Genomic DNA, 19803 nt, shown 5'->3' on the forward strand with positions numbered 1-19803 from the left:
GACACCAGACTGCAATCACACAGGGTCCAACTGTCTCTTAATAGAAGTTGTGTGCGTGTGTTGTGTAGTGTGGGGTGGTCACATGCTTCTAGAAAGCCGCATTCAACCCGTTTAGGTTTTGCTGTGATGGTGGGAAGGTCATAGGACTGACTGTGTGAATCCCTTCAATAAACCTACAGCTGACCTCAACGTTTAATACACATCAGTGGTGGGTGTCTGCAAGATACTAGCGACACGATACACATCACGATGCAGGGGTCACAGTTAAATACATTGTGATATAGATATGATATGATCTACGATAAATAGTGACTCTTTAGTAACATAATGGATTTGACATTTTATGTGTCAAAGGCACAATGTGTAGAATTAAGTGTTATCTAGCAGACCGAACTTGGCAGAAATTAAATATTACATTGTTTGTTTTGTGTATAATCCCATTTCTTGACCTTAGAATGAGCCGTTTATATCTCCAGAGGGAGAGGGTCCTCGTCCATGGTTGTTTCTACAGTAGCTCAGGACAGACAGAAGCCTCCATAGAGGAAGCTTCTTCAAAGATGCTATTTTACCTCCAAGCTCTGTGTTACAGACTAAATAATTAAATACCCTTCATAGCTCTACAGTGGAACCAGGCACCTGACATTCGTCTACTCGATGCTGTTGTAGACCATGACATCATTTTGGAAGTACCTACTGGGACCTTACTGGCCTGAACAGGCCAGCTTCTCTTACGTGGTTGGAAGTGGAGGGGTGAGAGGCTAAATCCTACAAACTGCACCTTTCAATAAAAAAAAATATTCTGTTTATTTACGAAGCTAAAACGAGTCCATCTGCTGTGATGTGGCTACTGAACTGGAAAAGAACTAGGGCCGTGATAATCCAATGACCACAAAATCAGTACAACATACACTGGAAAACTATCAAATTTGGAATAAAGAAATCGCTGAATTTGGTGCATCATGTGTATGTACTGTCAATGCAGCCAATCTAAACACTGGATAGAAACCAAACACTGCAAACGATGACATCAGATTGTTGTTACTGCGGAAGAGCGAGGTCCATCTGAATAAGATGACTCATGTTCTGCTTCCCTCCTTATGTCTATATTTACAGTCCAGGTGTGCACCCTGGAGAGAGAGAGCGAGTGTGAGAGCGAGCGAGCGAGAGAGACAGAGGCAGAGACAGAGACAGAGGCAGGGATGATGTCAACATGGAACATCCCGGGTTGTTAAATGTAAGACCAGGACATGAAATAGAGAGGAGTTGAACAGCTGTCTGGAAGAATGCTACTTCCAACAGTACATAGTCACATGTTGGACAACTGGCCAACAATATACAACCAACGCACAAAATCGACGCGTAAGAGGGCTGTCGTTACAAACAATGCCAGCTATAGTCATTCATGCATTTGCCTCAAGCTTTTCAAGTCACCCAAGGTACTGCACATAGTGTGCATTCGTGGGATGGAGGCGGGGATATATTATTCATAGTAATAAAAACATCCTCGGCTCAAAAAGAAAAGTGTACATTTGTCGTTTCATTGTAAGCTGTTTTCTTCTTCTACTATGTGTGTCTTACCCCTCCTCTCCCCCATCTGTCAGCCCTCCTCCGTCAGCTCTTTCCCGAAGCAAGGGGGGGAGGGGGGAGGTGGGGGCGGCAGGATTTCTTGGAAGAGAATGAAGACCTGCTGTGCTGGGGGCAGGGCGAGGTGGAGGTCGTGGTGGAGGTGGAGGTTGGGATGGCGCTGCTGGTGGTGGTATGGGCTGCATGACAGAGAGGGAGAGGGAGAGGGGGAGAGGGAGAGAGAGAGAGAGAGAGAGAGAGAGAGAGAGAGAGAGAGAGAGAGAGAGAGGGGGAGGGCGAGAGAGGGGGAGGGAGAGAGAGAGAGAGAGAGAGAGAGAGAGAGAGAGAGAGAGAGAGAGAGAGAGAGAGAGAGAGAGAGAGAGAGAGAGGGAGGCGGGGGGAGAGAGAGAGAGAGAGAGAGAGAGAGAGAGAGAGGGAGGCGGGGGGAGAGAGAGAGGGGGAACCAGGCGGGGTGAACTTACAGTAGGAGCAAGCAAAGTTGAAGGCATCCCTGTACAAACAAAGGGGAAATGGAAGGTTTGGAAATGACAGAGACAGGAGTTAGCTGAGAGAGAGAATGTTCTAGAAAAGGGTGGAGCATATTGAGGATATTGAGTTATAAAGTTAAGCGTGTAGCGAGGGATTTAGTTTAACAGACTCCTGGAAAGTCTTGTTTGTGTGTGTCTGTCGATGTGTTCATGCGTGTGTTGGTGTGTGTTTTTGTGTGTGTGCGCGTGTGTAGATATGGATATATGTGTGTGTGTGTGTGTGTGTGTGTGTGTGTGCGTGTTTGTATGTGTATATAGGTGTGTGCGTGTGCATGCGTATATGTATATATATATGTGTGTGTTTGTGTGTATATATGTGTGTGTGTGTGTGGGGTGTGGATCCACGTTGAGGCGAGCTGGGGAGAATTAGAACCATACCTTGGATCCATAAGCGAGGCCCTGCCTGGACGTCAAGGCAAACGCACCAACATGTGGAAAGAATTCATGACCTAGTTTTCATTTCCTTGTTTAATATTATACGGAGTGAGGGGGAGGAGAGCGGAGGAGGGAGCGAGAGGAAGACAGTAGGAAGAGAAGGAGCCTGGCACTTTAGAGGTTGGTTCTGCAGCACACCAGTTGTTTTAATTTATATCGTGGCTCCTTAGACACTTTAGGGTTGAGTCGATTCATGAGTTACGCTGCCATACTCTAGCTCCTCTACACGGTGCTGTTGGTTTGATTTGAGATTATTCAGGTGTTGTTTGTTAGAAATGTAAGACATTCAACGTCTATTAGCGAGGGAAATGCGCTGTGAGCATATCTGTCCTGGTGACCGCACGCTTGTCTCCGGACGAGACAACTTACCTGTTAGACATCCATGGCTCCTCTCTGGCCAATCAGGGCATCTCTTCCCTGATTGGTCGAGGAACCCATCTTGCCTGTCAATCAAATGCGCGTGAAATGCACCACTTCTGAGGAGGAGAAACGTAGAGAGGGGAGAGGGAGGAAGGGAGGGGAGCAGAAAGGGGGACAACTTTTTTTCACTTTTTTCTCTTTTTCTAGAATGTGACCTACAGCAGCTTTTAAGGGGACAATTCAACTTGGGTGCAAATTGTTAGTATATGTGTATATATTCCAATTAGCATATGTGAGCATATTCCCCAATGTCCGCAGCATACCTGTTTGAGATTAGACCACACAAGAAGACGATACTGAATGAATATTGAACATATTTAAACCGATAGTCCATAATTCCTGTGATGTCAAGACAAACGCTCTAGCGACACCCGATGCGTCTCTTATTTCCGATGTTGAATCAAGTAAACAGTGGAGAAATTAAGTCATTGTAGATGTCAACATTTGCTACTCAATCATTCAGGTGAATGCATTATAATCAGGAGGGCCCAGGGAGGATACAGACCACACACACACACACACACACACACACACACACACACACACACACACACACACACACACACACACACACACACACACACACACACACACACACACAGACAAACACACACACACACACACACACACACACACACACACACACACACACACACACACACACACAGAAACACACACACATACACACACGAATACCTTGATAACATCTTATTCCTTATCAAGACGTGTCACACACATTAGCCCCGGGCGGTGCTATCGGTATTGGAAAGAAAACAGTGTTTCCAGTGGAAAATGTTTAAGGTTACGTGAACGGTTAAACAACACCAGCAATGAGGTTGAAAACACGCCACTCATCCATTCATCCATTACAGATTTAAAGGTTATTCAAGTTCAAAAGGTGTGAACGGTGTGTTGCCTGTTATAGGAGCAGAAACAAGCAAGACAAATTGAATGTTGGAACAAGGCTTGCATGCTAGAGTGACCTTGATTTCCTCTCTCTCTATCTCTCTCTCCTTTCTCTCTTGCTCCCTCTCTCTCTCATCCTCCCCTGATTTACTATCTATAATGTCATTATCGTGATGTCTCCTTCAGAGATTGAGTTAGCTCCATGCCCTCTGGCCAGCAGTCTGATCTGGTCCTCCCGTGGGAATGAGGAGCAGCACTGGGGTCGGGGACTAGAGGAGGACCTGTAGTTGATCCAGCCTGGCTGCTCTGCAAACCAACAAGAATCCCCCCCCTGAGCTGTGTATGTGTCAAATGAAACTGGAGAAGTATCAGAGAAAGGCATGAGGAGCAGCAGGAAATATTGTGGCCTTCTTTTGAAAATGTATTTGAACATGGCTTTAAACAGGAATGAATAATGTTAATGGCAAGGGACCCACCGCCATGACATAAAGATTTTATTGGTCTATTGCCAATAAAAAAAAGAATGAATATACCAATGAAATACCAATACCAATGAAGTACATCAAATCCACCAAATCCATTACATACGGGAACTATCACATCAATATAATTGAACATACAAATAATTAAAAAATAAACTACAATATTAGAATATAAATAGAATTTACACAATAGAGTAACAGCAGCCTTTATTGTACTACTACTGAGTGTTGTGGAGGTTCGGGGAAAACAGCGATGAATGGACTGCTTCACAGGAAGTGGCCCTCTTCATCTCGACAGAAACAGGAAGCAGTCCAGTCAAGTCAGAGAGGGGAAGGCCTCAGGTTTCCCCTCTCCCCATCTTCCTGTTGTTTCCATGCCTTCTTCTTTCCCTGCCTCGGGAATTACGGAATTGTTTGCATAAGGGTTTGTTATGATAACAATACGTGGAAATGTTTTGACATCCGGAAATTTAGTTGTTATTTTAATGAGATAATCGTAGTGGGTTTTTCTCTACTCCACGCAATGATGCCTCATGCAGGGGTCTTTTTGTATTCAGTCTTATATCTATATCTATATCTATATCTATATCTATATATATATCTATATATATATAGATATATATATATATGTATATATGATGCCCACAAACCAATACATTAGATCTCACATTGAGTCATGAGCAGGATGTTACCCATGGACCCAGTCAAGTGTTTCTTAAAGAAACCTTCTGAGTAGAGCAGCACTCTTCATCTATCTGTACCTGAAGATGTTTGCACATGCATTGTACACACCTTCCTGCGCAGGACATGGAGGTTGTACGGTTGGTTTTAGAGGGGGGGAAGGGCTGTATGTCACCATCGAACGTGCTGTCACGACTTTACGTTTCCCAATCACGGTTGATCTATGAATCCTCCTCAACACTCCTGCTCTTGTCTTCCTCAGGTCTGTTCCTGATCCTGGGGCTGATGCTGTTCCCCGCGGGCTGGGGCTCGGACAAGGTGCAGCTGTACTGCGGCCACGACGCCGGGCCGTACCGCGCCGGCCTGTGCTCCATGGGCTGGGCCTTCTACACCGCCATGGGCGGCACCGTGCTCACCTTCCTGTGCGCCGTATTCTCCGCGCAGGCCGAGATCGCAACCTCCAGCGACAAGGTGCAGGAGGAGATTGAGGAGGGGAAGAGCCTCATCTGCCTCCTCTAGGGGTGTCCTCCCCTCTGAAGAGGAGAGGCAGAGGCGGAGGAGGGCCTCTGAACACTGGCCCGGGCCGCAGGAAGCAGGCCCTGCTGTTTGTTTACCACTAAAGACTGAAGAGTGTATTCATGTGCTGAGTGTTGACGCTTGGGAGATGCCAAGTTTTCTTGAGTGTGTCGTCTGCGTCTTTTGTGTTTTTCTATTGTGCGTGTGTGTCTGTGTTTGTGTGTGTGTGTACTTTCTCCTCTTTTCTTTGTTTACCACTAGAGGAGATGAGGTCTCGTTTTCTTTCCATATCATAGTTCTTCATGTGGGTGTCCACAAGAGCTGTGTTTTGTAAATATGTGTTTGTGTGTGTGTGTCTGTGTGTGTGTATCTGTGTGTGTGTGTGTCCGTTTGTGTGTGTTTGTGTGTGCGTGCGTGCGTGTGTGTGCATGTGTAGACTGTACAGAGGATGAGAGAATGATGGTCAGGTTCATCCAGAGCACTGGGATGATAATGATGATGATGATGAAGATGATATCATACCTTGCGTTGGGTTGTGGGTTCCGGTTCCTCCGACCAGGACCACAAGGTTCTGCTGCGTTCCACCAGAGCGCCACAGAGGGCAGGGTGACAACTCAACAAGGGAACCACTACTCAGTTGAATATAAATAAAACAACGTTAAATAAGGCCTTTAGAAAGCAAGTGGACCGAGTTCCAAGCCTTAGAAGAATGTAACGTTGTGCTTGAATGACTTTTGTATTTGTTAGACCCTTGAAATGTATTGATGGTATGGACTCGCCAGTGAAGCATCTGGGGGGCTTCATGAGAGAGAGGTCTGTGTTATTAATGTAGATATGGTTTTTCTTTATGTGTGAAACTTCTGCTTTACATTTTCGTTTTAACTGAAAACTGAAACGTCTCTCTGGTTCCGTTCTGCTCCTCGTATGAATAATATAGTGCTCTCTGTGCTTGAAGACACAGGTTACGCTCACACAAATGAAGTATTAAGGAGATTCAATAGATGAATAAATGATGGGGTATAAGGATTAGTTCCTCTCTACGTGTTTCTAGAAGGGACCTTGTTCTGGGGAATCTAGCCATGGATGATTAATCTTGGATAGATAACAACCTATCTATCCTAATGTGTTTCTGCCAAATCAATAAAGATACTTTTAAATGAACTGTATGAATCCGGCTACTTTTTTTTTTTTCACAATCAAGTATAATGTTTTCTTTTTCAGTAAAACATTTAATCCATAGTGTTTTTGCTCGGATATCCCTCTGTTCGTGTGAGATAATTTGTTAATTGGTTGTGTGTAGTTAGGTGGATTGTTGTGGATTAGTCAACTGGCATATAAAGCCCAGTGAGAAAATACCAGAGTTATTGCTGAGCGTCCAGGTCACCACTTCTGGGTCTAGTTTATGTCTGTGTAACTTTGTAATTCATAAAAGTGGTATGTTTTCAATTGACTTTACTTTTGTTTAAATGTATTTCAACACTTAGGATAGTGAATTATTTAAGCACTGTTTGCATCGGAATAATTTTCATCTGAAAGCAGTGACATATAATCTGCACAAATTAGGCTACATCTTCCCATACTGAGACTGCTGCCCTCTGCTGGTGTTTAGTTGCCTGTTTGCCATCTAAGTGAAGAGTCGCGAGTCCCGCTCCCCCAAAATAGTGTCATTAGGCATGTTGTCAGTTCCCCCCAAACGGAATTGTACACAATAAATTAGACAAATACATCAAACATGAGTAATTTTATTAAACGTTATTACAATAAATATACAAAACTACCTATTCAACATGCTATCAGAGTAGCCTACACCATGGTCGATCTTTACCGCACACAGGTATTTAGCGGAAAAGCTCGTAATCGTATGATTCTCATCACTCCATGATTGACTCAATTATTATTTATTTATTTTTCTAATTCAGTTAGAAACACTCTTAATCGTTGGTTCACTATTAACCAACATCCCTCCATGATTGACTCATTCAGTTTTCAGTGTTTCTACCATAAACGGTGTCGAATCGATAATTAAGGATCGTCTGCCATTTTTCATATGCAACAGATGTATCAACGTGATAGTTGATATTTATTAGATGCCATTGATTATACAAACGGTAGGAAAAATATTAAGTAGCTTGGTGCACCATTTTTCTCACACACACACACACACACACACACACACACACACACACACACACACACACACACACACACACACACACACACACACACACACACACACCCCTAGATAGGACAGAGACCTGTGTTTAACATTCTCACAGTAAGATACACTACTCCGATTAACACATAGCAAACTATCGGATTTATTTACATCTAAAATCACTCTTAACTCCATTCCCCCCCGCTGCATCCCAAAAGATAACGCTACACGGTCTAAACGGAGATACAGTAGCGCGGAGAGTTTTAATTTCCAAAGTTTTACATAACTGCTCTTCAAGTTCACTGCAACAAAATAACGATGTGATCGCAGTCCTGGACAGTCGGTCCACACAAGACCGGTGAACTAAGACATCAGATTACGCCCACGGTCGGAAGCTCTACGTTGCTTACCCGAAGGGTCGAAGTATGTACGCGTGTATCTGAATGTATTTTCTAGCCTCAGTGTGGAGGTGCAGACAGAGCAGGCCTGCACCCCTGAGGGGACTCTGAGGTAAATCTCCCATGTTCTCAGAAAGGCTGGAGACGGGTTGTGCCGTTTTCAAACCGCGGGACAATAATTTGGATCCGTGGCGCAGCAGAAGGGGCCCGAATTTGACCAGAACCAAGGTGGCCGCGGCTCAAGGAGCAGACCGGCGGATAAACATGGTGATTCATTTGTATGAGGAAACGTGTCACCTAAAGCTCCACTCAGAACGCCAATGTGATTATTTATTTAAAGACAAGTTTGCAATGACGGCAGAAATGCAAACAAAAAATACAAGTTAAAGTGCAACTTTGTATTAGCGACGGACCCGCGCAACGTCAAAGGCATTGAGTCCAAGCAGAGGAACCTCCAATCAGACCCAAAATAACCCAGCAGATCATGGTAAGTAGAATACAAAAGGCAAAGACCATGCGTCGTGGAATGCACAGCATTCATCGTTTACAGCTCTCAATCGCTCCACTAGGGGGCAGCAGAGTGAGGCCCCCGATGCACTCCAAACCATCCACTCCTCCCAACTGTAGTCCAGAAATAAATAACAGAAACAGGCAGTTCTGGGACGTAACATAACCCACAGAGACAAGAGAGTTTGTGTCTGAAAACAATGACCAGAATTAATACAATGAAAACTTGATGGGGCAATAATGAATAGGCCACACACACACACACACACACACACACACACACACACACACACACACACACACACACACACACACACACACACACACACACACACACACACACACACACACACACACACACACACACACACTTTTGTGCTGGTTAAGGGCTGGCCGGATGCCAGGGACGGTGCTGGTAGATGGGTGTGTGTGAGTGGGGTGGTGGGTGTGTGTGGGGGTCGGATCCTACAGAGAAGGGGTGAGGCGGGGTACTGCCAGGGTGCTTTTTTTCCATTGATGCAGGCATTCATTCTATTAGTAATATTCACTCATTCAAAGAGAAAAAACATTATAATAATAATCACTGTGATTGGACGAGAGAAGGCTGTGGGGGAGAGAGGGGGGATAGAAGGTTAACCTTGGCGAGGGAAGGGGGGGGGGATCTGAAGTGTCTCATGTGTAGTATTGGTAAGGATGGCAAGGTGGGTCTGGCTCAGATCTGCTCTTTGAAGCTCTCCTGGGCCGCCCGGGCCGCGGCCGTCTGCACCGTCTTGTTGGACATGACCCCACTGGCGAACTCCTGCTGGGCCTTCTCAAAGCTGGCCCCCGTGGTCCGGTACATCCCATGCACCTTGGGGGGAGGGGGAGACACGGAACAGGTTGTCAAGACACCATGTGGGTCATTTACCTTTTGTCTAATGGCAGATAACTTCATCCAAAGGACAGTGGATGTGGATTCAGATTCATGTCATGTAGAAGCAGGATGTGGAGTTAGGGGGCCGACTGATAGGGCTGCAGACATTGGGCAGTAGAACCTAGCCCCTTTGGGCGATAGAACCCGGAACCTTTGGGCGATAGAACCCGGGACCTTTGGGCGGTAGAACCCGGGACCTTTGGGCGGTAGAACCCGGGACCTTTGGGCGGTAGAACCCGGAACCTTTGGCCGATGGAACACGGGACCTTTGGGCGGTAGAACCCGGGACCTTTGGGCGGTAGAACCCGGGGCCTTTGGGCGGTAGAACCCGGGACCTTTGGGCGGTAGAACCCGGGACCTTTGGGCGGTAGAACCCGGGGCCTTGGGCGGTAGAACCCGGGACCCTTGGGCGGTAGAACCCGGGACCTTTGGGCGGTAGAACCCGGGACCTTTGGGCGGTAGAACCCGGGACCTTTGGGCGGTAGAACCCGGGGCCTTTGGGCGGTAGAACCCGGGGCCTTTGGGCGGTAGAACCCGGGACCTTTGGGCGGTAGAACCCGGGACCTTTGGGCGGTAGAACCCGGGACCTTTGGGCGGTAGAACCCGGGACCTTTGGGCGGTAGAACCCGGGGCCTTTGGGCGGTAGAACCCGGGGCCTTTGGGCGGTAGAACCCGGGACCTTTGGGCGGTAGAACCCGGGACCTTTGGGCGGTAGAACCCGGGACCTTTGGGCGGTAGAACCCGGGACCTTTGGGCGGTAGAACCCGGGACCTTTGGGCGGTAGAACCCAGGACCTTTGGGCTCGGGATCCAACCCCGTAGCCGCTTACTCCACCAGTGCTTCTGGGAAGAAAGTACCTGAAGTAGACGTACTCGAGCAAGAGTTTCCTACCTTTTTGAACATGATGAGGGACATGACCGCCAGCGCTGTGAACAGCCCGGCGATGAGGATCATGATGATGCCCACGGCGATGCTCGTGTTCAGGCACGTCAGGGCAGAGATCCAGCCGCTGAGGGAAGACCGTATGAAAGGACCAGTCAACGCCTCAAAACAAGGCTTGAACAACTGCACTTAACACGCCTGATAACATCAGTGATGAGCACTGAGGCCCTGCCAAGACAAGAACATCAACTACGCTAGGTAGACTGAGCTATGCCAAGTACGGTACGTTTTTTTTTTTTTACTTTGCCTTATTTTTTTAATTTCTTTAATTTATTATATTATTAATTTTTATTGTATGACAACGTTTCTATGTGAAGCACTTTGAGTCTGCCTTGTGTATGAAAAGTGATCTATAAATATAGTTGCCTTTCCTGCCTTGGCTTACAGTCAAATACCATCATCGGGCCTTACAACTGTACCTAGCTACTCGTGCTTACTAATGTGCTTGATTAGCCAGAGGACAGCAATACCTACCTTGAGAATAGCATTTAAGCTAAGCTAAGCTAAGCTAAGGTATTTAATAAGAAGAAATAAGAAACATAGCAGAACAATCAAGGGTCGGCTGTGTCCCTTCAAAATGGCTGACAACGTGCCTGCCACATGTCATCTCACCTAGCACCCCACCCTGTGAGGCCGATCGCCTGGACAACGTACACTCCCACTTGGCAGACATACACGAAGAAGAAGATGAAAAACCTAAAGGAGCTGTCACTCCTGCAGAAGTACAACACAGAAGCACAGAGCAAAATGTTTACTAATACAGTATGACTTATTACTTTTGGACATTTTATTGAAATATACACAGTTTATATATATTTTTTACATATCTTGAGGCTAATAGTCAGAGGTTTGAGTTTGCTTGGAAAGTTGAAGTGAGAGAGTGAGTGAGTGAGTGTACCTGAACGCGCCATAAAGTGGTCTGTACCAACAGACAAATGAGCAGGGGGTGAACAAGAGGAGCCAGAGGATGGCCAATCCAAAGTCTCCCCCTCGGGACGAGTCCACAATGAACCAGGCCATGCAGCCAATCAGGTTGGCGAACAGCGTCCCACTGTGGACTGGAGGGGAACAGCAGGTGAGTGCTTTAGAACATGACTGATCCGTTCCAGGAAATCACAGAAACCGAATGTAGAACTATTGGGGTACAGCTTAACATCACGGAGTGAGGAAACACACGTGCAAGGGTGTACACAACAATATTAACATTCTTGCTGCTCCATTTCTCTCTCACACACACACACACACACACACACACACACACACACACACACACACACACACACACACACACACACACACACACACACACACACACACACACACACACACACACACACACACACACACACACGACTGGTTAGAAGGACCTGCAAGGCAGTGATGGAAAAGCGGTGCGGGTAGTGGTAGTCATGAGTCTTACAGCCCCAGGGGTTAGGGTTAGGTTAGGGTTGGGGTACCACCGGGCGGGGGTAGTCATGAGTCTTACAGCCCCAGGGGTTAGGGTTAGGGTTGGGGTACCACCGGGCGGGGGTAGTCATGAGTCTTACAGCCCCAGGGGTTAGGGTTAGGTTAAGGTTAGGGTTAAGGTTGGGGTACCACCGGGCGGGGGTAGTCATGAGTCTTACAGCCCCAGGGGTTAGGGTAAGGTTAAGGTTAGGGTTAAGGTTGGGGTACCACCGGGCGGGGGTAGTCATGAGTCTTACAGCCCCAGGGGTTAGGGTTAGGTTAAGGTTAGGGCTGAGGTACCACCGGGTGGTGGTAGTCATGAGTCTTACAGCCCCAGAGGTTTGTGCTGCTGGCCTACATTTCACACAACTCTGGGGAATGTGACGGAAATCCTCTGGTTACACACAGCAGGACGCAGACGCACAATGTGACACGTGACGCTAAAGTGGGGTTATATGTGAGTAGAGGCGTAGCTGGTTCGAAGCGGCATGACGTGGAGGGGATCCCTACATTCAGTCACAGAAGACCCCCGATAACAGAGGGAGAGAGAGGAAGGAGAACAGGGACACTAGGGACGTCTGTGCCAGGGAGGGCTGGTTGTAAGGCCAGCTACCAGCCAATCATGTGACACAGCCACACAATTGAGAGCACATGACCTGGTCATGTGCTCAGTCATCATGAGCTTACTGAATTCATTTAGCCTCTCTTTCTTTCTCTTTCAGTCAGTGGCAAAAAAAGGAGATATCTATTATTTTACTTCCCTTCCTTGGTTTCATGCTCGCACACATAGATATTTTCTTAAAGGAACAAAGCCTTCGTTGCTTTCTTTTAATTCGAGCCATGGGATAACGGGGGGAGAATGAGAACGCTTGCAATAGAGTTTACGTTGAAAAGTAAACGCCTATGAGTAAACTCCACAAAACCTTACTGAGGTTACCTTACAGACTGACCAGAACTGTATTCGATTCGTTTTAAAAAAGGATGTCACTAACAATAACGAACCATTAACAAAACTACAAAAAATAAAGGGTTAATGTTGAGTCCTGTTTAGTGACCCAGACCTGGTAACCGGTTTGCCTCTGGAGGAACTTCAAACAGGGCTTTTGGTTTCGGGTTTACATCTTATTTTACATCACCTGTATTTAACTTCTATATTTAAAAACTTCAATATGGACCATTGCCATTGGGTGCTTAGGGGGGAGACTGCCCCCATATATATTTGTATTATAGAATATATTTTGGGGTTTTCTCCAAATGTGAGAAGTAGCTATTCCCAACTTATTCATAAATGATCTGTGAGATGAGGAAGATAGTGGGGGAAGGGTCAGCTGCGGACAGTCAGTGCACCAGTTGGCAGTTGGGCTGCACTTGTTGACATTATCAGCCGGTCTGACCTGACTAGCCTACTAAAACAACGATCACGTCACATGTTATTTCCCCTGAAGAAGGTATTTTTTGATGTGGGGCCAGAAAAAACGTCAGTGTGTGTGTGACCTGCTCATGGATACGTTTGCAATCGATTCCTTTTCTGCAAATTATAAACAAGCTCGTCCGGCAATTGTGGTGCCCATCTTGAAAGCGTTCGCCCACCTCCAAAGAGATTTGCAGGTGTCATAGCAGGACTCTGCTCATGCATTTTTTTCAGGGCGAGGCTTTTGATTCTGGATCGAATCTAGTACACTCTCAGTTCATCCAGTACATTTGTTTGCTTCTACGGCTGCATTATGCTGGGCTTGTGTGCCAACTTCTTTCATATCTGGCAACCCAGGGTACTCAGAGAATAGTGAATCATACACACAGGCCAAAACAACGTTCCGACCCCGAATGTTGGACACAACGTTTCCCACGAGAAAATACCGGCTGCAGATTTGTTGTCGGAAAGGCTGGTATTTCAATTTGAGTTTTCTTAAATCTCTGATCATGGTCATTCAATGATTAAGCAAACTACATGTATAAGATATACTGTACCTCCTTTCATTTTCTTTGAGGTTTATTACAGCATTTTCCATCAGAGGAAGAAGCCATACAACTTTTCAACCGTCACTTCCATGAAATACGTTTGGTATTAGGTTTGGATATAGCTCAAGTGGATTCTCCCAAAGGGATGTGTGCGGTGGTGGGTCATTCACACACATAGCAGTATGGGGAATGAGAGGATCACTCACACATCCACAGGTAGTAGATGATCTTGACGGTCTTCTGGAAGTCCACTGGGATGTCCACGGTGATGTCATGGTAGAAGCATGGCCCTACTGGGAATTTCTCTGGAAGTGGAGGCCAGTTGTTTTTCCGGCCTACCAGGACATAAACAACAGTAATAATTAATATTCATAATCCTAGTCCGTCATCAGCCTGAGTAAACAACGATTGATTGAAGAGTTGGCTCAAAGCGTCGGGGTCGGTGACTGGTGTAGTGAAGAACTCTAGAGAAAGTAAGGAGCAGGACCCATAGGACAACGCCATGACGTCATATGGGTGCTCAGCATGGGTGCTAGAGGCCCTGCAGAATTCAAGAGGTGGTATTAAAAAGTAATAACAATAGGACAGCCTTTGACTTAACCTCCCGGATTGCCTAGGAACCAACACCGGGAGTCACCGGGAGTCAACCATGCACATGGTCGGGTGATAAAAGCTCATGATTGGTCCTGTGCCACTCATTTTGCCATGTTTCAAGCGTAAGTTCCCTTCCCTAAGCTATGGAAAACTTTCCTTAAAACTATTTTTAATGAGTCATTCCAGCCGATCGACCACTTGCACCGTTGACTTTCCTTCTAGTCCACCTGGATGACAGGAAGCAGCCCCAAACATTGGACTGAACCAGAGCCCCCTCTGTGATCCCCCTCTCTTGGATGGATGGAAGGCCAACCCCCCCCCGCCCCTTGCCCACCTCCTGAGGCGCTCAGCGACTGCATCTCTCTCTCCCTGCGGTCCAGCTCCGCAGCCTTCCTCTCCAGATCCTCCTGTCTCCTCAGGAGCTCCTCGGCTATGCGTGCCTGCTCCTGCACACGACGCACAACACAAACCAAGACCTTCAGCATCTAAATCAAGTTCTCAGTTCTACTCCAGCTAACCCATTCTAGGCATGGACCACCCAGTGCACTCTCTCCATCAGGAACGAGTTGCTATTGAGTGTGAAGATAGCAGGTGTGGCGAGACGGTGGACGGAGGGAGACCAGACCTGGGTGGGGGGCTGTGCGTAGGACAGGGTGTCCTCGGTGGGGTTCATGATGGCGGGCTGGGCATGGATGGCGGCTCCAACTGCTTTGGGTGCCATGGCCGCCAGAGAAGCCTATGGGAAGGGGAAAGGAGGGCATGGTTAGCTAGTTGCCGTAATACAGATATAAGGTTTAGGTCATTAGATCATTGGTTTAATTCTGCATCAGCATTATGAGTTTCGCTGGGTTTCATTGATGTCAATAGTCTTCCCAGTTAAAACACTTTCTATGGTTTCAAACTTGGCCACTCGATGAATTTGTCATGTACTTTATTTTCATTGATATCTGCAATACTACAACGTTTGCATCAGTAATTATAATAAAAGACCTGAGATTATGTATGAATCCATCAAATGTCAGGCCATGTAGTGCACCATCATGTATAGGGAAATAGGTGAAGACATAATCAAGAAGATGAGTAAATGCTCTGAAGAACATTCTGTTGCGTGTTACTTACTGGTTTGCCATCTGTGAAAGGGTTGTACTCTTCGAGAGCGGAGGGAACATTCTGAGTTACGCGAGTCACCGACGGATCCTTTGAAGTACGAACAAGGAGAGACAGAGCTCTGTTAAATACAAATCACACAGAATATTTTTCATACGATCACTTCTGCTTTTCTGGTGACAACAGCCTGGATACCAAGTGGGGCTGAACAGAGAACGGCTCGGCTATTAGTCCTCCCATTGTGAAGACATAAGCACTCATTACTCTAAAAACATCCAGCGGATAATTCTATACTGCCAAACATGGCTTCACTCTGATCATTTTCACAGCAAGCCCGTCTATAAATAGCTATGGGTTGTAACAGAAATGGAAGGAACATCTCTAGACGCAGAACTGAGATAGAAATAAAAAGGATTAATATAAAGAAGGACATTGACGTCTGATGGATCGTTAAAATATGTATAAAATATTTACATCATATTTTACAGAGAAGTGATGACAAAAAACTAGCTAAAGCTCAATAACTAAAAGCCTGAGCAGCTGATGAATAACCAGGCACAGTGGTTATTTGTCCACGCCTAAATTTAATGTTTACTCATGGAGCACATTCCAGTGAATTACAGTGCACTTACAAATTTTTCCTCCTATACAGGCAACGTAACATTTTGCTTTTTGTGTAGACCGACACTAGCAGCAATTGAGATAAAGAGGAAGCTTACCATTAGCAGTAATTCATACAGCCCTTCAATGAGTATCCTAGTCAAGATCAGTAGTCTCTATCCACAAGCAGTTTAACAGTCTCCAGACAAGCACTTGTTATGTCTTCCTGACTCTTAAAGTTATAGGGACATCTCTCCTTGCAACACACACACACACACACACACACACACACACACACACACACACACACACACACACACACACACACACACACACACACACACACACACACACACACACACACACACACACACACACACGACTTTTGCCAGGCCAGAGTGTTAAATATTTAGTGTGTTGTTATTCATTGTTAATGAGGTCTTTCCAGTAGCCCCACGAATGTACACTTTGACTGCTGCGTTTCATTCCTCAAATGCCTTGACAGTCAAATGATCATTTAAGAAGGTCAATAATAATAGTTAAAACTTAAAACCAAATTACATTTACCAATTGATTGAAGAGTTAGAGTTTCTTAAAAAAATATTTGCCTACTATACAGCAAATACTGTGAAACAGACTGCATAAACGATTAGATGCATGATTAGTCTAAACACAAATAACTCAGTTGCCAAGTGGATCATGATACCACCTGTTAGTGATGGAGCAACATATGATTTAATTAACTATTAAACATGGCTCGGGGTAACGGCTCCATTGGTTTTGGGGCTAAAGCAGAAGCCAACAAACTAAAGAGAGGTGCAGGAACACTAGACGACCAACCACATGTCACTAATAACCATCCACTATTTAACTGTCAAATTGCCCTTGATATCAATGGCATGTGTATTCATATTAATACATGATGTATGTACTGTACCACATTACATAACAACCAAGACCCAGCAGTGCCGTTTTGTGCTTAAACTGCTCAATAACTTCCTAGACCTCCTACATCTCTGCATGCTTATTGTGAGCGGACTTGGCTTACAAATGTCCCGTCACTCTTGTCGTGACATTTGTTATCCATTTTGACTTGTAAACCCAACCAACTCTATATTTTATTCTGCCAACAAGTAGTTACACTAACCTTAAAAATAAAATAAAAATGTGTAAGGTTGGGTGTAACATGAGCACTGTTATTCTGTGTAAGGCCTGTCCGCTTACAATAAGCATGCAGAGATGTACTTGGAGGTCTAGGAAAGTTATTGAGCAGTTTAAGCACAAAACGGCACTGCTGGCCTCACATAAAAGAGAAGAACCCATCCAAACCAAAAATTCATCATTTCGTCGTTTAACAATGCATTTAGATATACATCATGTTATGATAACATGAGATACATAGGATGCATAATATGTACACTGATAGACATAATGTTAGGTAGTAAGTGGATTGGTATTACCAATCATGTCGGGTTAATTATATTCTGAGACTCTAACTGTAACTGTCTGGATCAGATGTTTTAACTTTTTGCCTCGTATTGACAAAGTAAACTTACAGCACATCTAATACATTCGGCTATCCCTTTAATATACATCCACTAGGGAAATAACTGCACATATAGTTGCACTTACAAAAAAAGCAATGGCAGAGAAATGTCGTCAACGACTATCATAACACAAATGGTACAACCGAAGCCAGAATCTAATCTGATCTGAATGTGAGCGGAGAGGAACGATAGTCCAACTCTACATAGCAGACAGGCAGACAGGCAGACAGGCAGACAGGCAGACAGGCAGACAGGCAGACAGGCAGACAGGCAGACAGGCAGACCCACTACATATCAGACAGGCAGACAGTCACACTACACAGCAGCGCAGCTGACATGAGTATGCATGGGTCATATCAACAGGAACAGGCTAGGCTAGCACACAGCTCTCTACCTGGAACGGGTTGCTGACCTCCGGGTCGGCGAACGGGTTACTGTCGAAGTCTGACATGGTAACGGCGCGTTAATCGGGCTGTTCCGCCTGCCTATCCGCAAAAGGAAACAAAAAAGGCGATTTGAAGGTTTGTTTAAGAGCAATGTCAGCACGGCTCCTCTCCTCTGACGTGGACGCGCTCTCCTCTGACGTGGACGCGCCGCCGCCGTCGGAAGTGAATCGGCGGGCGGAGATAGGTTACCGAGACGACCCGTGAAACATAACGACGATATAATAACATGTTATCATCACCATACAATAACAGTGTTTTTTGTAACGTAAATATATACCAAATGATACACCGATACACATCACGTGTATCAGCGTGTGCAACGCCTTTAGTTAAATTCAAGAGACAGATAGTGTATCCTTTTTTTAAATGAAAATAAAGATCAAAACCCCGTCAACGACTACTGTCATACCATGATGTATACTTCATGGTATGATAACATGAGATATATTGGATGCATTAAACACACGGATAGACCTGTCAGGTAGTGGAGAGTGGTGGTAGGCTACTACCAATCCGGTTGGATTCCTTCTTGACCGAAACTCTGTGTCTAGCAAAAATAGACGAAGTAAATGAATAACACATCTAATACTTTCAGTGAGCCCCTTGAATATGCATTAGGGACATAACCGCATACATAGCCTACAAATGTGCAATATATCTAAACAGTAGGTCAAACAACCAGGACAAGATTTCGATACATTTAAACAATACAATACAATGGGACGATTAAGAAAGCTATTTAAAACACGAGCAATTAAATGGGATTTCAATCATCCCCTTGAATGTCTCAATTGAAACCAATCAATGATTTGAAATGTTGTTATGTAAACCCACAGTGCACCCTGTGGCTGTACGGTGGCTGTGAGGCTAATGGCGCCTTCACATCGCTTGAATTGATGGTCCATGGAAATTATGGGGATAACATTTTCGCGACGTCGGAAAGTTCTTATGTTTCTACTTCCGTTCGGCTACTCCGGCCAAATTTTGATAACAGAGTTGCCCAATGCTTCTCATAGATAAAAGCAAAAGGATAGTAGGTGATAGGCTACAAGGAAATACATGCGTTCGGACTTGAAACTGATCCTACTAAGTTCCGTTTAGTTCTGACCTGGGTTCTTATCGGATAAAAAACCCCTGCTGTGAATAACTTTTAGATTCCCAACGCAGCGATGATGAACGGTCTCTGTTGCGAACACGCAAGAGTGAGCGTCTTCACTGGCAGTGGCGAGCCGTCTCGTTATCACCAGGGGAGTGAACGCGCCTGATCTCTGAACACCTGATAGGCTTCTGACGGCAGTAGCCATGGCAACAGTCCGGTCAGGTGCCACGTTTACAGATGTACGCGTTGTAGATCCTCGATTCCCAACCCCGGTCCCCGAACCCGTTAGAACCGGGCCTTGAAGTATTTACAGAACAGACTTAAATGATATATATATATATATATATATATATATATATATATATATATATATATATATATATATATATATTGAGCCTTTTCTGGAAAAGGGAAAAATTTTGTGAATTGTTTTGAAAGTTGAAACATTTGTATATTAAATTAATTCAACTGTCTTTGTTGCCACCTAGTTCGTTATATGCAACAAAACCACTGTAAATTAAGCACCGTGTCTTTGCACT

The 19803-nt window shown here is 45.3% G+C and overlaps 2 protein-coding genes across 3 annotated transcripts in view; one reads left to right on the forward strand and one right to left on the reverse strand.

Moving 5' to 3' along the window:
* The window catches only part of lhfpl2a (LHFPL tetraspan subfamily member 2a), a 35032-nt gene extending 28320 nt beyond the window's left edge, over nucleotides 1-6712 (forward strand). For both annotated transcript variants that reach the window (XM_030353784.1, XM_030353785.1), the window contains exon 3: nucleotides 5298-6712. In XM_030353784.1, the coding sequence (XP_030209644.1) occupies nucleotides 5298-5554 (257 nt within the window). In that variant the 3' untranslated portion in view covers nucleotides 5555-6712. The remainder of the gene's footprint in view (nucleotides 1-5297) is intronic.
* Nucleotides 6713-7275: 563 nt separating this feature from the next.
* LOC115541878 (secretory carrier-associated membrane protein 1) lies at nucleotides 7276-18325 on the reverse strand. The gene is made up of 9 exons (XM_030353783.1): nucleotides 18114-18325; nucleotides 15585-15662; nucleotides 15091-15201; nucleotides 14800-14911; nucleotides 14078-14206; nucleotides 11365-11524; nucleotides 11079-11180; nucleotides 10416-10533; nucleotides 7276-9461 (listed from the first exon to the last, which is right to left on the reverse strand). The coding sequence occupies exons 1-9, from the start codon at nucleotides 18168-18170 to the stop codon at nucleotides 9324-9326; spliced, it is 1005 nt and encodes a 334-aa protein (XP_030209643.1). The 5' UTR covers nucleotides 18171-18325; the 3' UTR covers nucleotides 7276-9323.
* Nucleotides 18326-19803: the final 1478 nt, after the last annotated feature.

Source organism: Gadus morhua, chromosome 4, assembly GCF_902167405.1.
Source record: "Gadus morhua chromosome 4, gadMor3.0, whole genome shotgun sequence".
Lineage (NCBI taxonomy): Eukaryota > Metazoa > Chordata > Actinopteri > Gadiformes > Gadidae > Gadus > Gadus morhua.